The 16,330-nt window shown below is 39.9% G+C and overlaps 1 protein-coding gene across 3 annotated transcripts in view; it reads left to right on the forward strand.

The window, feature by feature from the left end:
• Positions 1 to 16,330, forward strand: part of LOC126248029 (sarcolemmal membrane-associated protein-like) — a 330,102-nt gene that overhangs the window by 239,448 nt on the left and 74,324 nt on the right. For 2 of the 3 annotated variants that reach the window (XR_007545401.1, XM_049948630.1), the window contains exon 14: positions 14,575 to 14,637. The exons of the other annotated variant lie outside the window; for it this stretch is intronic. Coding sequence is in view for 1 of the 2 variants with exons in the window: in XM_049948630.1 (XP_049804587.1) it covers positions 14,575 to 14,637 (63 nt within the window). In the remaining variant the exon portion in view is untranslated. The remainder of the gene's footprint in view (positions 1 to 14,574; positions 14,638 to 16,330) is intronic. 3 annotated transcript variants of the gene reach the window in all.

A 16,330-nucleotide genomic window follows, 5' to 3' on the forward strand; every position in this document is an offset into this window, starting at 1 on the left:
CATGTTACTTGTTTAATTTTGTGGATTGTGCGTACCTTCCCATTGTGCACTTCAATTATTTCAAGCGTCAACTTTGCTTTGCAGTTTCTCGGGATGTAATTGACATACTGCGATGCAACCAACGCCATTATTTTTGTGAATTTTCACGCTATTGATTGCATACGAAATAATAAGGGATGTCCATTTAAAAATACACAAGTTTGTGTTGAAAATAGTATTTGTTTACATTTTAAAATTACATGTAGTATTTGGTTTCCTAAACCCCTGCCATACGTTCATGCTGGTGAAAATCATTTTTGAGTATCTATTGTTCCAGAGATATTTGAGGGGGCAGAGTCAGGTGAGACACCCTGTATATCCTCTGTGTTGCAGAGCAGCTTAAATCATGTAATAAAGGCAAGTCTTTCCAGTCCACATTGTATACCAATTAAGTTTATTTTCGAGTATGCCAAAACAGTAGTCCATACCTAATAATCATATACAACTGCTTGCCAGTTGAAAGATCCTTACTTAAAGACTCGAAAGTTGAACAGGTCACACCAATACTCACGGAAGGAAATAGAAGTAATTTGCTGAATTACAGACCCATATCACCATCATCGATTTGCAGTAGGGTTGTGGAACATATACTTTGTTAGAATATTATGAATTACCTTGAAGAAAAAGATCTAATGACAAATTGCCAACATGGATTCAGAAAAGGGGATGTCAAAGTAATTCCAAATTTTTAGATTAACAGGAGGATTTTGACACAGTTCCTCACAAGGGACTTCTAATCAAATTGTGTGCCTACAGATTGTCATCTCATTTATGCGACTTAATTTGTGATTTCCTGTCAGAAAAGCCACAGTTTGTAGTAATTGATGGAAAGTCATTGAGTAAAACAGAAATAATATCTGGCATTCCCCAAGGGCTGAGTTATAGGCCCTCTGCTGTTACTGATCTACACTGAAGAGCCAAAGAAACTGGTATGCCTACCTAATATCATGAAGGAGCCCCACGAACATGCAGAAGAGCCGCAACACGCCCTGCCATGGACTCAAATAATGTCTGAAGTAGTGCCGGAGGGAATTGGCACCATGAGTCCTGCAGAGCTCTCCATGAATCCGTAAAAGTACGAAGGGGTAGGTATCCCCTCTGAACAGCATGTTGCGAGGCATTCCAGGTATGCTCAATAATGTTCATGTCTGAGGAGTTAAGTGGCCAGTGAAAGTGTTTAATCTCAGAAGTGTGTTCCTGGGGTCACTGTGTAGCAATTCTGGACATGTGGGGTGTTGCCTTGTCCTGCTGGAGTTGCTAAAGTCCGTCGGAATGCACAGTGGACATGAATGGATTTAGGTGATCCGACAGGTTGCTTTATCACTCCAACTGCACATGCCCCACATCATTACAGAGCTTCCACCAGCTTGGACAGTCCCCTGCTGACATGAAGGGTCTATGGATTCATGAGGTTGTCTCCATACTTGTACACATCCATCTGCTCGATACAATTTGAAATGAGACTCGTCTGACCAGGCAACATGTTTCCAGTAATTGACAGCCCAGTGTCAGTATTGATGGGCCCAGACGAGGCGTAAAGTTTTGTGCCGTGTAGTCATCAAGAGTACATGAGTGAGCCTTCAGCTCCGAAAGCCCATTACAATGATGTTTTGTTGAATGTTTCACATGCTGACACTTGTTGATCGCCCAGCATTGAAATCTGCAGCAGTTCACAGAAGGGTTGCATTTCTGTCACATTGAATGATCCTCTTCTGTCATCATTGGTCCCATTCTTGCAGGATCATTTGCGATGTCAGAGATTGGATGTTTTACCGGATTCTCGAAGTTCATGTTACACTCGTGAAATGTACATACGGGAAAATCCCCACTTCATCGCTACCTTGGAGATGCTGTGCCCCGTTGCTTGAGTTCTGACCATAATTCCACCTTCAAACTCACTTAAATCTTGATAACATACCATTATGACAGCAGTAATCAGTCTAACAACTGCACCAGACACTTGTCTTATCTAGGCACTGCTGACCTCAATGCTGTATTCTGCCTGTTTACATACCCCTGTATTTGAATATGCATGCCTATTCCAGTTTCTTTGTTCCTTCAGTGTGTGTAAACAATTTAGGAAACAATTTGAGCTGCCCTATTAGATTGTTTGCAGATGATGCTGTCATTTATGTGCTGTTCAAGAGCGGAATAGTAGAGAAATAGCTTAAAGGTGGCTCACTGAAGCCTATGCCAGGCACTTAACTGTGAATTGTAGATTAATCGTATGGATGTGGAGATACACGTAGAGTATTTATGGAAAAATGTAAATTGATTGTAAATAATACTCTACAGAAGTATGTGGCAAGTAAATAGGTTAAGGATGGATTTAGTAACAAAATTCAGAACATTCAGAGATTGTTGCACAAAACAGGAATACAGTATTAGTGGTGTGTGACATAGTCGCATCAATTAAATATTTAAATGTAACATTGCAAAGTAATATGAAATTGAACATTCACTTAGGCTGGTAGAAGGAAAGGGGAATGGGTGACTTCAGCGTATTGGGTGAATCCTGGGAGGTTGTAACTCATCACTGGTGTGTCCCAGTTTTGAGTACTGCTCAAGTGTTTGAGATTCCCGCCAGGTTGCATTAAAGGAAGACATCGAAGCAGTTCGGAGGCATTCTGCTAGACCCATTACTGGTAGATTCAATCAACAGGTGAGTATCACAGAGGTGCTCCATGAACTCAAATGGGGAACCCCTGGAGGTAAGATGGCATTCTTTATGTGAAACACAAATAAGAAAATTATTAGACATCCAGCAGATAGGCTAACTGCAGAACGATTTTATTGCCGCCAGCTTAAATTTCGCATAAGGACCACAAAGATAAGAGAAACTAAGGCTCATTCAGAGGCATACACACAATTGTTTCTGCCTCAGTTCATTTCCCAGTAAAACAGATACGGGAACTTACAATATGAGAAATCAGGACTTATCCAATCCACCTACAGGCATTGAAATATATCAATAGTGAAGGCTGAAAATTTGTGCCAGACCAGGACTCGAACCTAAATGCCCTGCTTCTCTAGAATGGTTGCCTTAACTGCCTCAGCCATTCAGACATACATCCTGTCCGTTCTCGAGCTATCATGTGTAAGTAGCGCCCCCATCCATTGCCCCCACTGCTGGTAGCAGTCGCTAAGTCCCGCAAGCATTTGGAAGATACAGTGCATTTTGCACTAACAGAACCTAGAGCCATCCTTGTTCATATATATGTGGTGTCTATTCTGTCTGACAGAACAGATGGCTCCAGATATTTCCAGTGCAGATGCACCATATCTTCCAAACCACTACGGAGCTTAGCGGTTGCTATGAGCAGTGGGGTTAATGGGTAGAGGTGCTACTTGGACGTGACAAGTTGATAATCTGTATCAGTGTACCCGGATTGCTGAAGCAGTAAAGGCAAATGTTCTAGAGGAGCAGAGAGTGTGGGTTTGAGTTCCGGTCCAGCACAAATTTTCAACCTTCACTTTTCAATACCCTTAGGTAGTTGAAGTTCTGATTTCTCATAATATAATTTCTTTATGGCAACTGTGCCACCAGTGGTATCTGTTCTGTTGTACATGTCTGACAGAACAGACACTACTTATCAGTAGGAAACGAATGACGAGCAGTGGTATGAGGTACCCTCTGTCATGCACTATAGGGCACCTTGTGGAGTATGGATGTAGATGTAGATGTACTAAGAAATGTGCGGTGCATATATTCCGTTTATGTATTTCCTGTGACTAGAAACAAGCTGGGAAAGCTCTTGCAAAGCAAAATACAAAACTGGACGGCACAGATTAACACATTGAATCTTGTTTAAAAATTTGAAAACTATTTTGGTTCCATTATGGCCTCAGATTATGAGATTATTCTATAAATCTTAGTTGAAACATACTGTTTTGAGGAGTGTGTGGAAGGAGGAGAAATCGGCATTAAATTTATGTTGTTCATTGTAATCTGTTAGTAAATGAAACATTTGCTCTCACTGAATGTTTACAGCAATATTTAGGCCTCTGCAGCTCAGTATGTAGAACAGAAATTTCTTTGTACCCGATGCCATAGTTACTTACTTTTAGTTTAGCATTTAGTGCTTATGGACAGTCACAAGTACATTAACAACTATAAACAGAGAAATTTTAAGTAACTAATTAAATATAGGGGTAGCTTGACATATTTCTTAAAGGGCTGTGGTAAAAGCACGCGAGGGGCAGCCCGAACGATATGTGGCACCATCTGCGCCACCTCGCTGTGGTCACAACTTGGAGAATCGTTGTCATCCTTATCTGTTGACAGTAGCAGCTGTTCCCCGTCCCACATCCAATTTGGTTCAGTTTGTGCCAGGTGACATGAGGAAGATAGAAGCCATGGAATTTAATAGTTGGGTTTTCAACTTAAAAGTAACCTTTCTGAGGTAAAGATGGCCTCTCCAGTTTCCAGGTGGCCACAGGTTTGAAACTGTTCTTTAACTGTCTCATGACAGTCCTCTGGGCTAGTTGACAAGATTTCATTTGGTTTATAGAACCTTGCTGAATTATATTGTGTATGGGGAGAGATTGGTTCTACCATATTCCTGCCCATCACTGAGCAAGAGTTTGCTGTCTTCTGACATGAGGTCGAATGACGTTGCTTAGCACTGGGACCCACTGAACAAGTATAGTGAGAATCATATTGGATATGATGTGTGTGACTTAAACATCCATTAGGTGGATGTGGGAACAGTTGACCTATATGAACAATACCCAGATGATTAATAAACTAAAGCCAATGTTGCTGTTCCGAGAGTGTTTGCATCAACTCCCTTCAAAATTCCAGTTCATTTTTGCAATAAATTTTGGTCCCTGTCCATTTTTTCTGCCGTTGTTCAAAGGCAAATGAGGTGGTCAAACTCACCACCAAGTACTTTGAATTGCTACTGCATTGTAATAAACTGTCTTCAAATACTGTGGACAGTAGTTCACATACTTGTTGCTCAGATGGGATGTTGCAACATCTGTCTTTAGGGGGGTTTGGTTTTAGCTTCCACCTCCTGAAACACTCCTCCAATACACACAACTTTTTTGTCACCATTTCTTCTGTCTCTGAGAGATTGGTCTGTTGGATTACTTAAAGATGTCATCCGCCTATATAAATTTAAGAGACATCGGAATAGGTTCACCTTGAAAGTATGCTACATGCGTTCTCTGGGTAGCACTAATAGTGCAGTAGTGAACAGTTGCAGCCATGCTGTTCTCTTGGACATCACAGCTTTGACAGAAACAATTCTTCAAACAGTCTTCATCAAGACTCACAATTTCATACATGTACATTCAGCTCACAGTTAACTGTATGCCAGCTTAATGTTGAAGGCAGTGAGCAGAGCTGAGTGTCATTACATGTTGAAGATTCGTAAAGTCCCCTCTGCTGATGTCGTGGTTCTTACAGCCAGTAAGGTATTATGATGTGGGAGAATGTGTGCCTGCTAAGTGGGTGGCCTGCGTTTGCTTGCTGGTCATTCAAGAATTTGTAAACAGAGTTAAATGTTCTAAGATTATTTCCATGAAGCATACAGTAATTATGAATTTAGATTTGCATTGAAAGCTGTTTTTTTGTTCAGTATGTAATTGAAAATAAGAGAACTTGCATTTTTCGAAGGGGGGATGGGGGGGACCTGGAATTAAATATGTGATAATTAGCATATCTTTGAGGAATTTTATATTTAAATGACACATGTATTGAAAATGCATAGAAAAAAAGATAATGACTGAAATGACATTCGAACTAACAATTATCAGTCTCAAGTACTACTGATATGAAGTCTGTTCAAGAAATTCCAGAACTTTGTCCACAAGATTTTTCTACACTTATCTTTTACTTATTGGTCTCTGCAGTTGATACACTGCTCCCAAAGCCCTTTCAACTTCTTGGAGCAGTCTTGATACTGTCTTGCTGGATTGTGCGAAGCGTCATCTGCAATTATTTTTTATCTTGTCTGTTGTTGCAAATCTTCGTCCTTCAATGGGGTTTCCAAGTTTGGAAATAAAAAAAAAAGTCTGCAGGGGCCAGGTCAGGAGAGTATGGAGGATGAGGTATCATAGTGATTTCGTTTTTTGTGCAATAGTCAAGCACTAGCAGTGATGAATGTGCGAGTGTGCTTTCATTATGCAAGAGCCATGAAATGTCTCACCGCATTTAACGCTCTTTCCTTTTCATTTTTTCTCACAGGCGTCCCAGCACATCCTGGTCGTACTATCGATTAAAAGTTTGTCCCTGTGGAACTAACTCATATGATGAACTACTCCTTCAAAGTCATAGAAAACTATCAGCATGGCTTTGACATTTGACCTGAGCTGATGAGCTTTTATTGATTTTGGAGAACCTTTCCTGGCCCATTGTGGAGACAACCTGGGTTTCAAAATCATAACTGTAGACCCACGTCTCATCACCAGATATGATTCTCTTAAGGAACAGCTCATTCTCATTTGCGCTATCCAAGAGCTCTTCACAGATTGTGAGGTAAAGGTCTTTCTAGTCTTGACTCACAAGCCCTGGGATGAACTTGGCGGCATCATGATGCATTCCAAGATGCATCAGGGTTTCATGGCATGATACAACTAAAGTGTTACATTCTTCTGCAATCCCTCAGACGGTCAGTCTTTGATTGGCACAATTTCGTTGACGTTCCTGACATTAGCTTCATCAGCAGACATCGAAGGGTGTCCTGAAAGAGGGTCATCTTTAATTCCTGTGTTGCCATTTTTAAACTGTGTGAACCATTTGTGACACCGAGTACAGCTTAAGCACTCATCACCGTAGGCTTCCTGCATCATTTGGTGTGTCTCTGTAAAGGTTTTCTTGAGATTCATGCAAAATTTAAAGCAGATGCGTTGCTCCTGTAACTCTGCCATTTCGAAATTCGCGAACTATGCGACACAATGAACAGCACTGAACAATAACCAACAGGCATACAACAATGAAACTTCTGGCAGTTACACATTAAACACAGGCATGTGCAGGGATGCCAACCGCATTTTGCTCCAGCACACCATTGGTGCAAAATTATGAATGTTCCGGAACTTTTTGAACAAACCTCTTATTTCTTTTCTCCATTAATATGTATCTTGTGCTTCACTGTAATACTCGTAGAACATGCACCTTTATTTAAAAATTTGTGTTGGCCAGGATCGATCTCGGACCACCCACATGGTAGGTGAGCATTTTACCCCAGTGCCACATAGCCCTTCAAGAAACTGATGTTGATTTATGGAAGTAGAGGTACTCAGAAAACTTAAAGATCAGATTTTCTCAAGAATTTCTGAGAGTTGCGCCGAACTGCTTGAAGGCTTTTGTATTGGTGTTCTGCACTTAGCATACCATAAATATAAAAAATTATCCAATTGCCACGTGGTCTGCTGTAAGCAGAAAAAGTGGGTGCTACAGAAAAATTAATGCAGATGATGACATATGTGAATGTGTTGCAGTAGGCTTGATGGGTGGACAAGATAAAGACATTAACGTGTAATGTTGCAACACCCATGTGCACCAGCTTAAAATAGAAACAAGCTGTGAGAAATTTCTGTTATAGACAGACAAGATATCGTGCCCCATTTAAGAGTATGCAGAATTATATAAATAATTGTAAACCCAAGAACCATCTGCACACCCATGATTATAGGCAGATACTTCATTGACTCGTAGTAAATAGAATAAGCCTGGTAATGAGAGTATTAAAACATGTCTTGGAAATTAAGTAATATAATAAAATATATCATGAAAGATAAATTTCCCCCAGTGGTTCTTGTTAACTTAAGCGAGAGAGGTAAATGCGTTGTAGAAAGTTGTTGGTCTTTCACTTACTGTATTTTTAAGTTACCCTTTTGGTCGCTGATTTCATTTAGATGACTTAAGTTACATTCCTGATGTAGAGGCATAGTCTATTGTTAATGGATGGTTATGTTGCTAGACAGTCACTTTCCTGTCGATATATTATGACTCTTAAGTATTATAATTTACAATTATATGGGCTGCTTTCTCGTATTATTTCATAAATGGAAAAACAATGTCTAATATTTAGTATATTTTAAGCAGACAGTAATGGACCAATTTGTTTTAATTACACTTTAAAAAATCCCCACAGAAAGATTTACACTGTCAGCAGCAAGTACCCAGTTGTGCCAACCATTGTCCTCATACAAAAGTTTTGTAATTAGATAATATTCCCTCAGAATCAAGTGCGAAAAACAAATAACATATGTAATTACCAGCTCTTGTTGAAACCACATATTATCAATCAGTGGCTGCAGTTGTAGGCACAGGTGATTTTATTTCAGTATTGTTAACAGAAATCTGTAGACAACTTCAACAGTGTGTCATTAGCAATAGCTGCCAATCGTGTGATGTTATCTTCAAAAGTCCATTTAGCAAATAGAAAGTATATTTGGTAACTTAGTGAATGTGCTTGATATTTTGGCAATAACTTCACAAAGTGCATAACAGTGTCTGTATTCCTGTATGAAACTTAATCTTTTTAGATGTTTTACTTAGAAAAGGCAGTGTAATCTCTAATCAGCTGTTAACAGCATTAGATTGAATGCCATTGCATTATAAAGACATATATATTTTCAAGTACGATAATACGTATCACAGTAAGATATTAAAAGGAATGGATGTAGGCAGAGGACGGGGGGATGAAATAGAGAGTGAAAGAACAAAAAGGAACATTGCTGTTTCAGAGTCTGAATATATCATTGTTGTATAAAAAGTGGAATTCAAAGAAGATTAATGTGGATTATAGATGTGTGTGATATATGCTGTCAGGTATATAGGCAACCTTAAATGTACATCTGTGCTGTGTGCTTTACTTTATCCACTGAAACTAATATTTAAGTGGTCTTGGACTGTACACAGAACTTCAAAAAAGTTTAATATGTCCACTTCAGTATGCCTAATTCTGATGGAAAATTTGGTACATATCGTGTCAAACTGAAACCTAAAGAGGTGAACTTACTCCTCACACGTGCAATGCTGTTCATTGTAATGAAACGCTGTTGGTGAATGGAAACAATTGGTGCTTCTTTCATTTTTTCATTGTGTTGTAACATGTTATAGATAAATGTGGAAACTTCATGAGAAGGGAGTGGATGGAATGAACTCTTCAAGAGAATTGAGAGACTGGAATGAAAACAATAACAAATGTACCAGCAAAAATGCATACAAGTATTAAAAATGGTGTACTGAAAAATAATGTATATAAGTAGCATCAAAACTACACCTACCAATTCGTGGGATATAGCAGGAGGAACCATGGAGGTAGTGACCACATTCAGTTATCTCGGTTCCCAGATCTCTGCTGATGACAACTGTAGCCATGAAATCCGGAGACGCCTGTTGCTCGGTAGACAGGCGATGTCAAACCTTGACAAGGTTATAAGGTCCAGAGATATAACACTAGCAACAAATATCCGTATTGTGAGGGCTATGGTCTTTCCAGTTGTGATGTATGGATGTAAGACCTGGACCATTAGAAAGGCTGAGCGGCGAAGAATTGACTCCTTCGAATTGTGGTGTTGGAGGAAACTTCTTAGAGTTCCATGGACTGCAAAGAGAACCAACAGATCAATATTGGAGCAAATAAAACCAGATTTCTCCCTGGAAGGTCTAATTCTAAAACAAAAGCTGACCTACTTTGGACACACAATGCGAAGGCATGCCTCGCTGGAAAAAACATTAATGCTGGGGAAGATTGAAGGAACTAGAAGAAGAGGAAGTCAGAGGATGAGGTGGATCGATGGCACCACAGAAGCAATGTGTTCCAACCTGGAAGGTCTACGGGAGAAAGTGCAAGACAGGAAAAAGTGGCGTGTTTTGGTTCATGGGGTCACGAAGAGTCGGAACCGACTAAACGAATAGAGAGAGAGAGAGAGAGAGAGAGAGAGAGAGAGAGAGAGAGCATCGAAAGCTAGCCTATTCGTTGCTTATGAAGGAATACTGGACGAAAAGGAAGGCCAACAAATGTTGATTACGTGTGATCCTAAGTGATCCATCCGCAAAGAAGAAGGAGAATAATAAGAAGAAAGATGTACATAAAAATTATACACAAACCAAATGCCACAGGAAGAGGTGGAAAAGAGAATGAACTTAAAAGCAGTGTATAATCTCTAAGGGAACAGACAAAGCCTTAGTTAGTGCTAATGATAAATGGAGCACTGAAAGGAATATATCTTGTGTCCTCCATTTGTTTTCCTATTTAAATGAAGTTTCATTTGTTACTTTGGAAAAATCATTATTTGTAGCTCTCTTGCAAAATGCTCCATCTGATTACTGTTGAAAAATTATTTTCAGATTCATATCAAATTTTGTGCTTTTTATGGAAAGCAGTTGAGTTGTCATTCAGCTCCTGCCAAAACCTTACTCACTGTATATCCTTCTTAATATTTTACCTTATAATCTCTTACATTTTGTCAATTCCTATGCAGGTGATGAACTTGCCATGTTGTAAATGGGGCTGTTGGACTTGCTGTAGCATTCCAGACTAGAAACAACCCTCTGTTTGTCTATGTTTTCTGCCTACTCCAGTGTTGGTAATTTTTTTTTCATTCATGAAAAGTAGTGTTTTTCTTTGTGTGTGTCATTTTGAAACTGGTTTTGGGGCTTTTTGTCGTGACACATAACTTCTTTGTATTCCAACCAAGCAAGGTATCTGTCTTACATATTATGAATCTGAATCTGGTTACATATATCAATTCTGCATGCTGTTTTTGTATTACTTTACAACTAAACCTTCTATTTTGTGTCATATCTACAACCTGACAAAACTTAAATTTGGCTGATGACAGGAGCATGCACATTAACCCCTAAGGTACAGCACACACTACACAGGTGTTGAGACTTGGTACCTTTTTCATCTCGTTTAAATTCTGCATCCAATTTCTTTTGATAGCAACATTGTGTTGTTTATCTTCCTTAACCTGCCCTATTCAGTGATCATGATGTAATTAGAGTCTCTTTTGCATCACTAGAATTGATAAAATTGAAAAAAAAGGGGGCAAATACAGGAAATTGCCATTTTCAGTGGTACTGCAGCAAAATGCTAGAGGCTGTTTGCTCCTCCCTCCTTTACTGACAAAAAGTGAAAAGGTGATTCGCTCTGGTAATCTCAGTATGAATGGAATAATCCATCCTCACAGAAAGAGAAGCCTCTTCACTTATAATGTAGTATGTCTTCAGTCATGCACATTTTAGAAATTGTGGTATGATTAAACCAAGTAATGTAATAGTAAAAAGTTAATAGTTTTTTATGATGATCACCAGAAACAGCATGTTTTGACTTAGTTTTTGTAAATTGAGTTTAAATCATAGCCATTTACTATAGAGATAAGTGTGTATCCAGAGCAAGTCAAAATTTCTTTCTAGTCACTTACGTACAGTTTAAATTATTTGTAACCTAAAATGAACCTTCAGTACCTGAATTGGTTGTTCTAACTCACCATTGTCGAGCCTTTTAGAAGAGAAATAAATTATTCTGCAAAAGGTCATTCGAGTACAACTTGTGAAAAAGCTGAGCTCAAGCAAAAATTAGTTTAGTAAATGAAAACATGATTAAAGCTAGCTTTTCACCTTCAAGCTCTGGGGATAACAAATTGTGTATGTAAATTTAAAGTTTGACATATTTTTAATATAAGTTGTCTCAAAAATTGATAATAGTAGTAATGTGGTGGTGGTGGTGGTGGTGGTGGTGGTGATAATCATAATCATCGTTGTGTTTGTCTCACAGAAATAAACCTTACTGCTGGAGTACCGTACATGATAGTAAGCTCAAGTGAATGTATATTGCGTGTCAAAGGATACCTACTGACATAATAATTTTCCCTTCTTTGTATTTAATTCATTAATAGAGCTGGATGAAAAATATTGTTGACACAGTTCCATAACTGTCTTCAACAGTTTTCGCATGAATTTTTTCCGAGTGTAAGCTTGTACGAAAGAGAAACTCTGACAATAAGCAGTTCAGACAAGACAAGTATAGAAGTTTTTGAAATGTGGTTCAACAGAAGAATACTGAAGATTAGATGGGTAGATAACATAACTCTTGAGGAAATACTGAACAGAATTTAGGAGAGAAGAAATTTGTGATATAACTTGAATAAAAGAAGTGATTAATTGGTAGAATAACATTGTGATAACTGTAAATACTTCGAGATGACAAAAGCATGGGATAGCGATACACACATATATAGAGATGGTGGCAGTATCACATACGCAAGGTATAAAAGGGCAGTGCATTAGCAGAGCTGTCATTTGTACTCAGGTGATTCATGTGAAAAGGTTTATGGCTGCATGGTGGGAATTAAGAGTCTGATCCACAGTGTCAACAGTGTGCCAAGAATACCAGATTTCAGGCATTAATTCTCACCATGAACAACTCAGTGGCTGGTGGCCTTCACTTAATGACAGAGAGCAGCAGTGTTTGCATTGAGTTGTCAGTCCTAACAGGCAAGCAACACTGCATGACATAACTGCAAAAATCAATGCGGGACGTAAGACATATCTGTTAGGATAGTGCGAAAAATTTTGTGTGTTTATGAGCTTTGGCAGGAGATGACCAATGCGAAGCCCTTTGAGAACACAAGATTGCCTACAGCACTTCTCCTGGGCTCATGACCATATTGGTTGGACCCTAGATGTCTGGAAGACTGGCACCTGGTCAGATGAGCCCTGATTTCGGATGGTAACAGCAAATGGTAAGGTTCGAGTGGCGCAGACCCCACAAAGCCATGGACTCAAATAGTAACAAGGCACTGTGCAAGCTGGTGGCTGTTCGATAAAGGTGTTGACCGTATTTACATGGAATGTACTGGGTCCTCTGGTCCAACTGAGCTGATCACTGACTGGGAATTGTTACATTCAACTATTTGGAGACCATTTGTGGCCATCATGTTCCTAAGCAACAATGGTATTTTTATGGATCACAATGAACCATGCCACTGGGCCACAATTGTTCGTGATTGGTTGGATAACATTCTGGTAAATTCAAGTGACCAATTTGCACACGTAGATCACTCCACATGAATCCTATTAAGCATTTATGAGAGATAATTGAGAGGTCAGTTCATGCGCAAAAGCCTTCACTGGCAACAATTTCGCAGTTGTGGATGGCTATAGAGGTAGCGTGGCTCAGTACTCTTGCAGAGGACTTCCAATGAAGTGTTGAGCCCATGACCTGGTAAGTTGCTGCCCTATGGTGGACAAAAGGAGGTCCCACATGTTATGTGGAGGTTTCTCATGATTTTTGTTACCTCAGTGTAAATATTTGGTATTTTATAAACTTACAAATTGACACAGCCTATCTTTTCTCAATAATATATGCATCCTACATTAAATTGATGAAATGATGGTAGCTTACTAGTCACCAAATGTGATAAGTGTCGCACAGTCCTAGTGCAGCAGCTTCACTGAGTCAAGTAGTGATTTCAACTAGATGTATGGTTTGGCCCTGGAAGAGGCATGGTGTGAGGAGAACATGGTAGGCAAAATATGCGTAGGTTAATTTTAAAGGTGCCCACATTATGTACAATAACATTTTCATTAATTGGGTTGTGCATTTGGCCATAGGCATAGTCAGGCAGTAGCTATCCATGCTGGAGGATAATGTATTTGTCGTCACACCCGTGTGGAATATGCCTGCTTTCACAGGTCATCAATTTGCTGCTCAATACCTCTTATACTTGATAAGTAATGACTCATCCTCAACATCATTAGCAGTGCAGGTTTTCTTGTTGTTTCATTCCCAGCTCTCCTGTTTTCCCCATGTTTAAACAGTTATTACTCTATCCCGCATATAGTATTTATTTTGATATACATTATAGCTGTCTTACTACATAGTGATGCTGAGGTTACTAGCTCCTCATGCTGGAGTTCATGTTTGTTGTTTACATGAGCAAGAGTGATCCACCACAGCAAATGTCCTGAAGTTAAAATTGTATGGCAAATCTTATTTCATAGGAAAAATATTAGCAGCAGTTGTGGAGTAATGGAACAGATAATCTCTTCTCCTCCTCCTCCTCCTCCTCCTCCTCCTACCCCTTCACAGTGACACACACACACACACACACACACACACACACACACACACACACACACACGTACACACGTGTGCATGCATTCTCCCCCCCCCCCTCCCTCCTTTCCTCCCCACCCCCACTACCTCGCAACCAAGTATTCCAGTCCAAAGCACTATTTTGTGATGTCATTTAAATAACTGTAGTGAAGATCATTTTTGAAAATCTTTTTTAAATTGTGGCACAGAAAAAACAGTACGAGGAAAGAATAAAAACTGTTTCTCATGCAAGATGATCAGGAAGGTTATTTAAGATATGCATTTATAAGAATATGTATTTAAGTAAGATGATTTTTTTAAGCACTCCTTGTCCTTTACATAAACACAGTGATTGGCATGTTTTATTTACAAACAGTAATTATACATTTTTATATATTTTTTATCTTTCTAATATTTTCTGTTGGAAATATTTACTTGCTTTGTGTATTAACATGTAGGATTTCTTTTGTAGAAGCTCTGTGGATTTCTCAATTGTGGGTTGACCAGTATTCCTGCATGGTGGTAGTTTTGAAAGGTTTGACTTGGCACTTTTATTGCTCAGCTTTTTATTAATGTTTGCATTTGGTTATGTTTCAGTATTTGTGATGATAAAATGCTTATGTAATTATTGATAACTGCATTCTGTGCTTGCAAAATACTCATGCATGATGTTATTTTGTTTAATGTGGCTTTTTCTGGCTTTAAATGCTTCAGACCAACAAGATATAACTAACACATTCATGTAAAGACATGAAAACTTTACTGAGTTATGTTGAAATGAATGTGAGTAGCAGTATTTAGGTGAAGAAAGTACATATAGGAGATAGAAGGTTAAAATATAGTGAATATGGAAGGTGCCAAATGAAAGTAATTTACGAAACTATTGATCACTGAGTGAAATAGATTGAAATAACGTCCAAGCACTCAAAATGTTAAAGCCATGGGCAGTCACTTGATGAAACAGTGTAAACTGATCCATCTTAAATACACTTCATGGTAACAAGGCTTAAAATTGTTTTACTAGTGTTGACAAAAGTGGTGGTGGTGGTGGTGGTGGTGGTGGTGGTGGTGGTGGTAATCGTCGGAGCACACTGCCAGTTCAATTGAATTGGTAACTGAATTTCCTCCCTTCTGTACAGAAGGTTAAAATTTTTTCTCTTTACTACCCCCCCCCCCTCCTCCTCTACCTCTCCTTATCACTCCACTCCTCCTCCAACCTAAGCCTCTTTGCCGTACACCACTACCCCTCATCAGGTTCTCCCCTGCCCCTCACAGTCCCGTGTTCCACCACATGCCTCATGGCCCCCGACCCCACCCAACAATCCACCACCCTCCACACCAAGCAAGATGTTGCAGTGGTTAGCATACTGGACTCTCATTTGGAAGGATAACTATTTAAATCCCTTCTGACTATCCACATTTAGGTTTCCTGTGGCTTTTCTAAATTGCTTCCGGTAAATTTTAAGTGTTTTCTTTAAAAGGGTGTAGCCAGTTTCCTTCTCCATCAATTAAACATTCTGAGTTTTGGCTCCATCTATAATGACCTCGTTGATGGGACATTATGCCTCATCTTCCTTCCTTCCATCCTTGACAGCGCCCCAGGCCCAAACTCACTGCCCGCCACCCCCACCATTTAAAACACCCTGGCCTTTCTCTCCCTCCATCTGCCCTGCTAGCCCCTCTTCCTTCCCCTGCATCACCTGCCTTCCAATCTCCCTCCCCCTGCCTTGCCTGATCCTCTCTCTCTCTCTCTCTCTCTCTCTCTCTCTCTCTCTCTCTGTTCCTTCTGATCACCTTTTCTGTGTTGCTCCCCTCCCCTCCCCTCCCCTCGTCCTTTCTCTGTCATTCTCCCCTGCTCTCCCACTGGCCCTCCCCCTCACTGCTCCACCCTGTCTGGCCATCTGTGCCTCCCCCTTACCCCCCCTCATCTCTCTCTCTCTCTCTCTCTCTCTCTCTCTCTCTCTCTCTCTCTCTCTGTTCCTTCTGATCACCTTTTCTGTGTTGCTCCCCTCCCCTCCCCTCCCCTCGTCCTTTCTCTGTCATTCTCCCCTGCTCTCCCACTGGCCCTCCCCCTCACTGCTCCACCCTGTCTGGCCATCTGTGCCTCCCCCTTACCCCCCCCCCCTCATCTCTCTCTCTCTCTCTCTCTCTCTCTCTCTCTCTCTCTCTCTCTCTCTCTCTCTGCCTGCTTTTGTTTTTGCATGACCTTTTTGTGCTTTGTGTTTATA

Source organism: Schistocerca nitens, chromosome 3, assembly GCF_023898315.1.
Source record: "Schistocerca nitens isolate TAMUIC-IGC-003100 chromosome 3, iqSchNite1.1, whole genome shotgun sequence".
In the NCBI taxonomy this organism is placed as follows: domain Eukaryota; kingdom Metazoa; phylum Arthropoda; class Insecta; order Orthoptera; family Acrididae; genus Schistocerca; species Schistocerca nitens.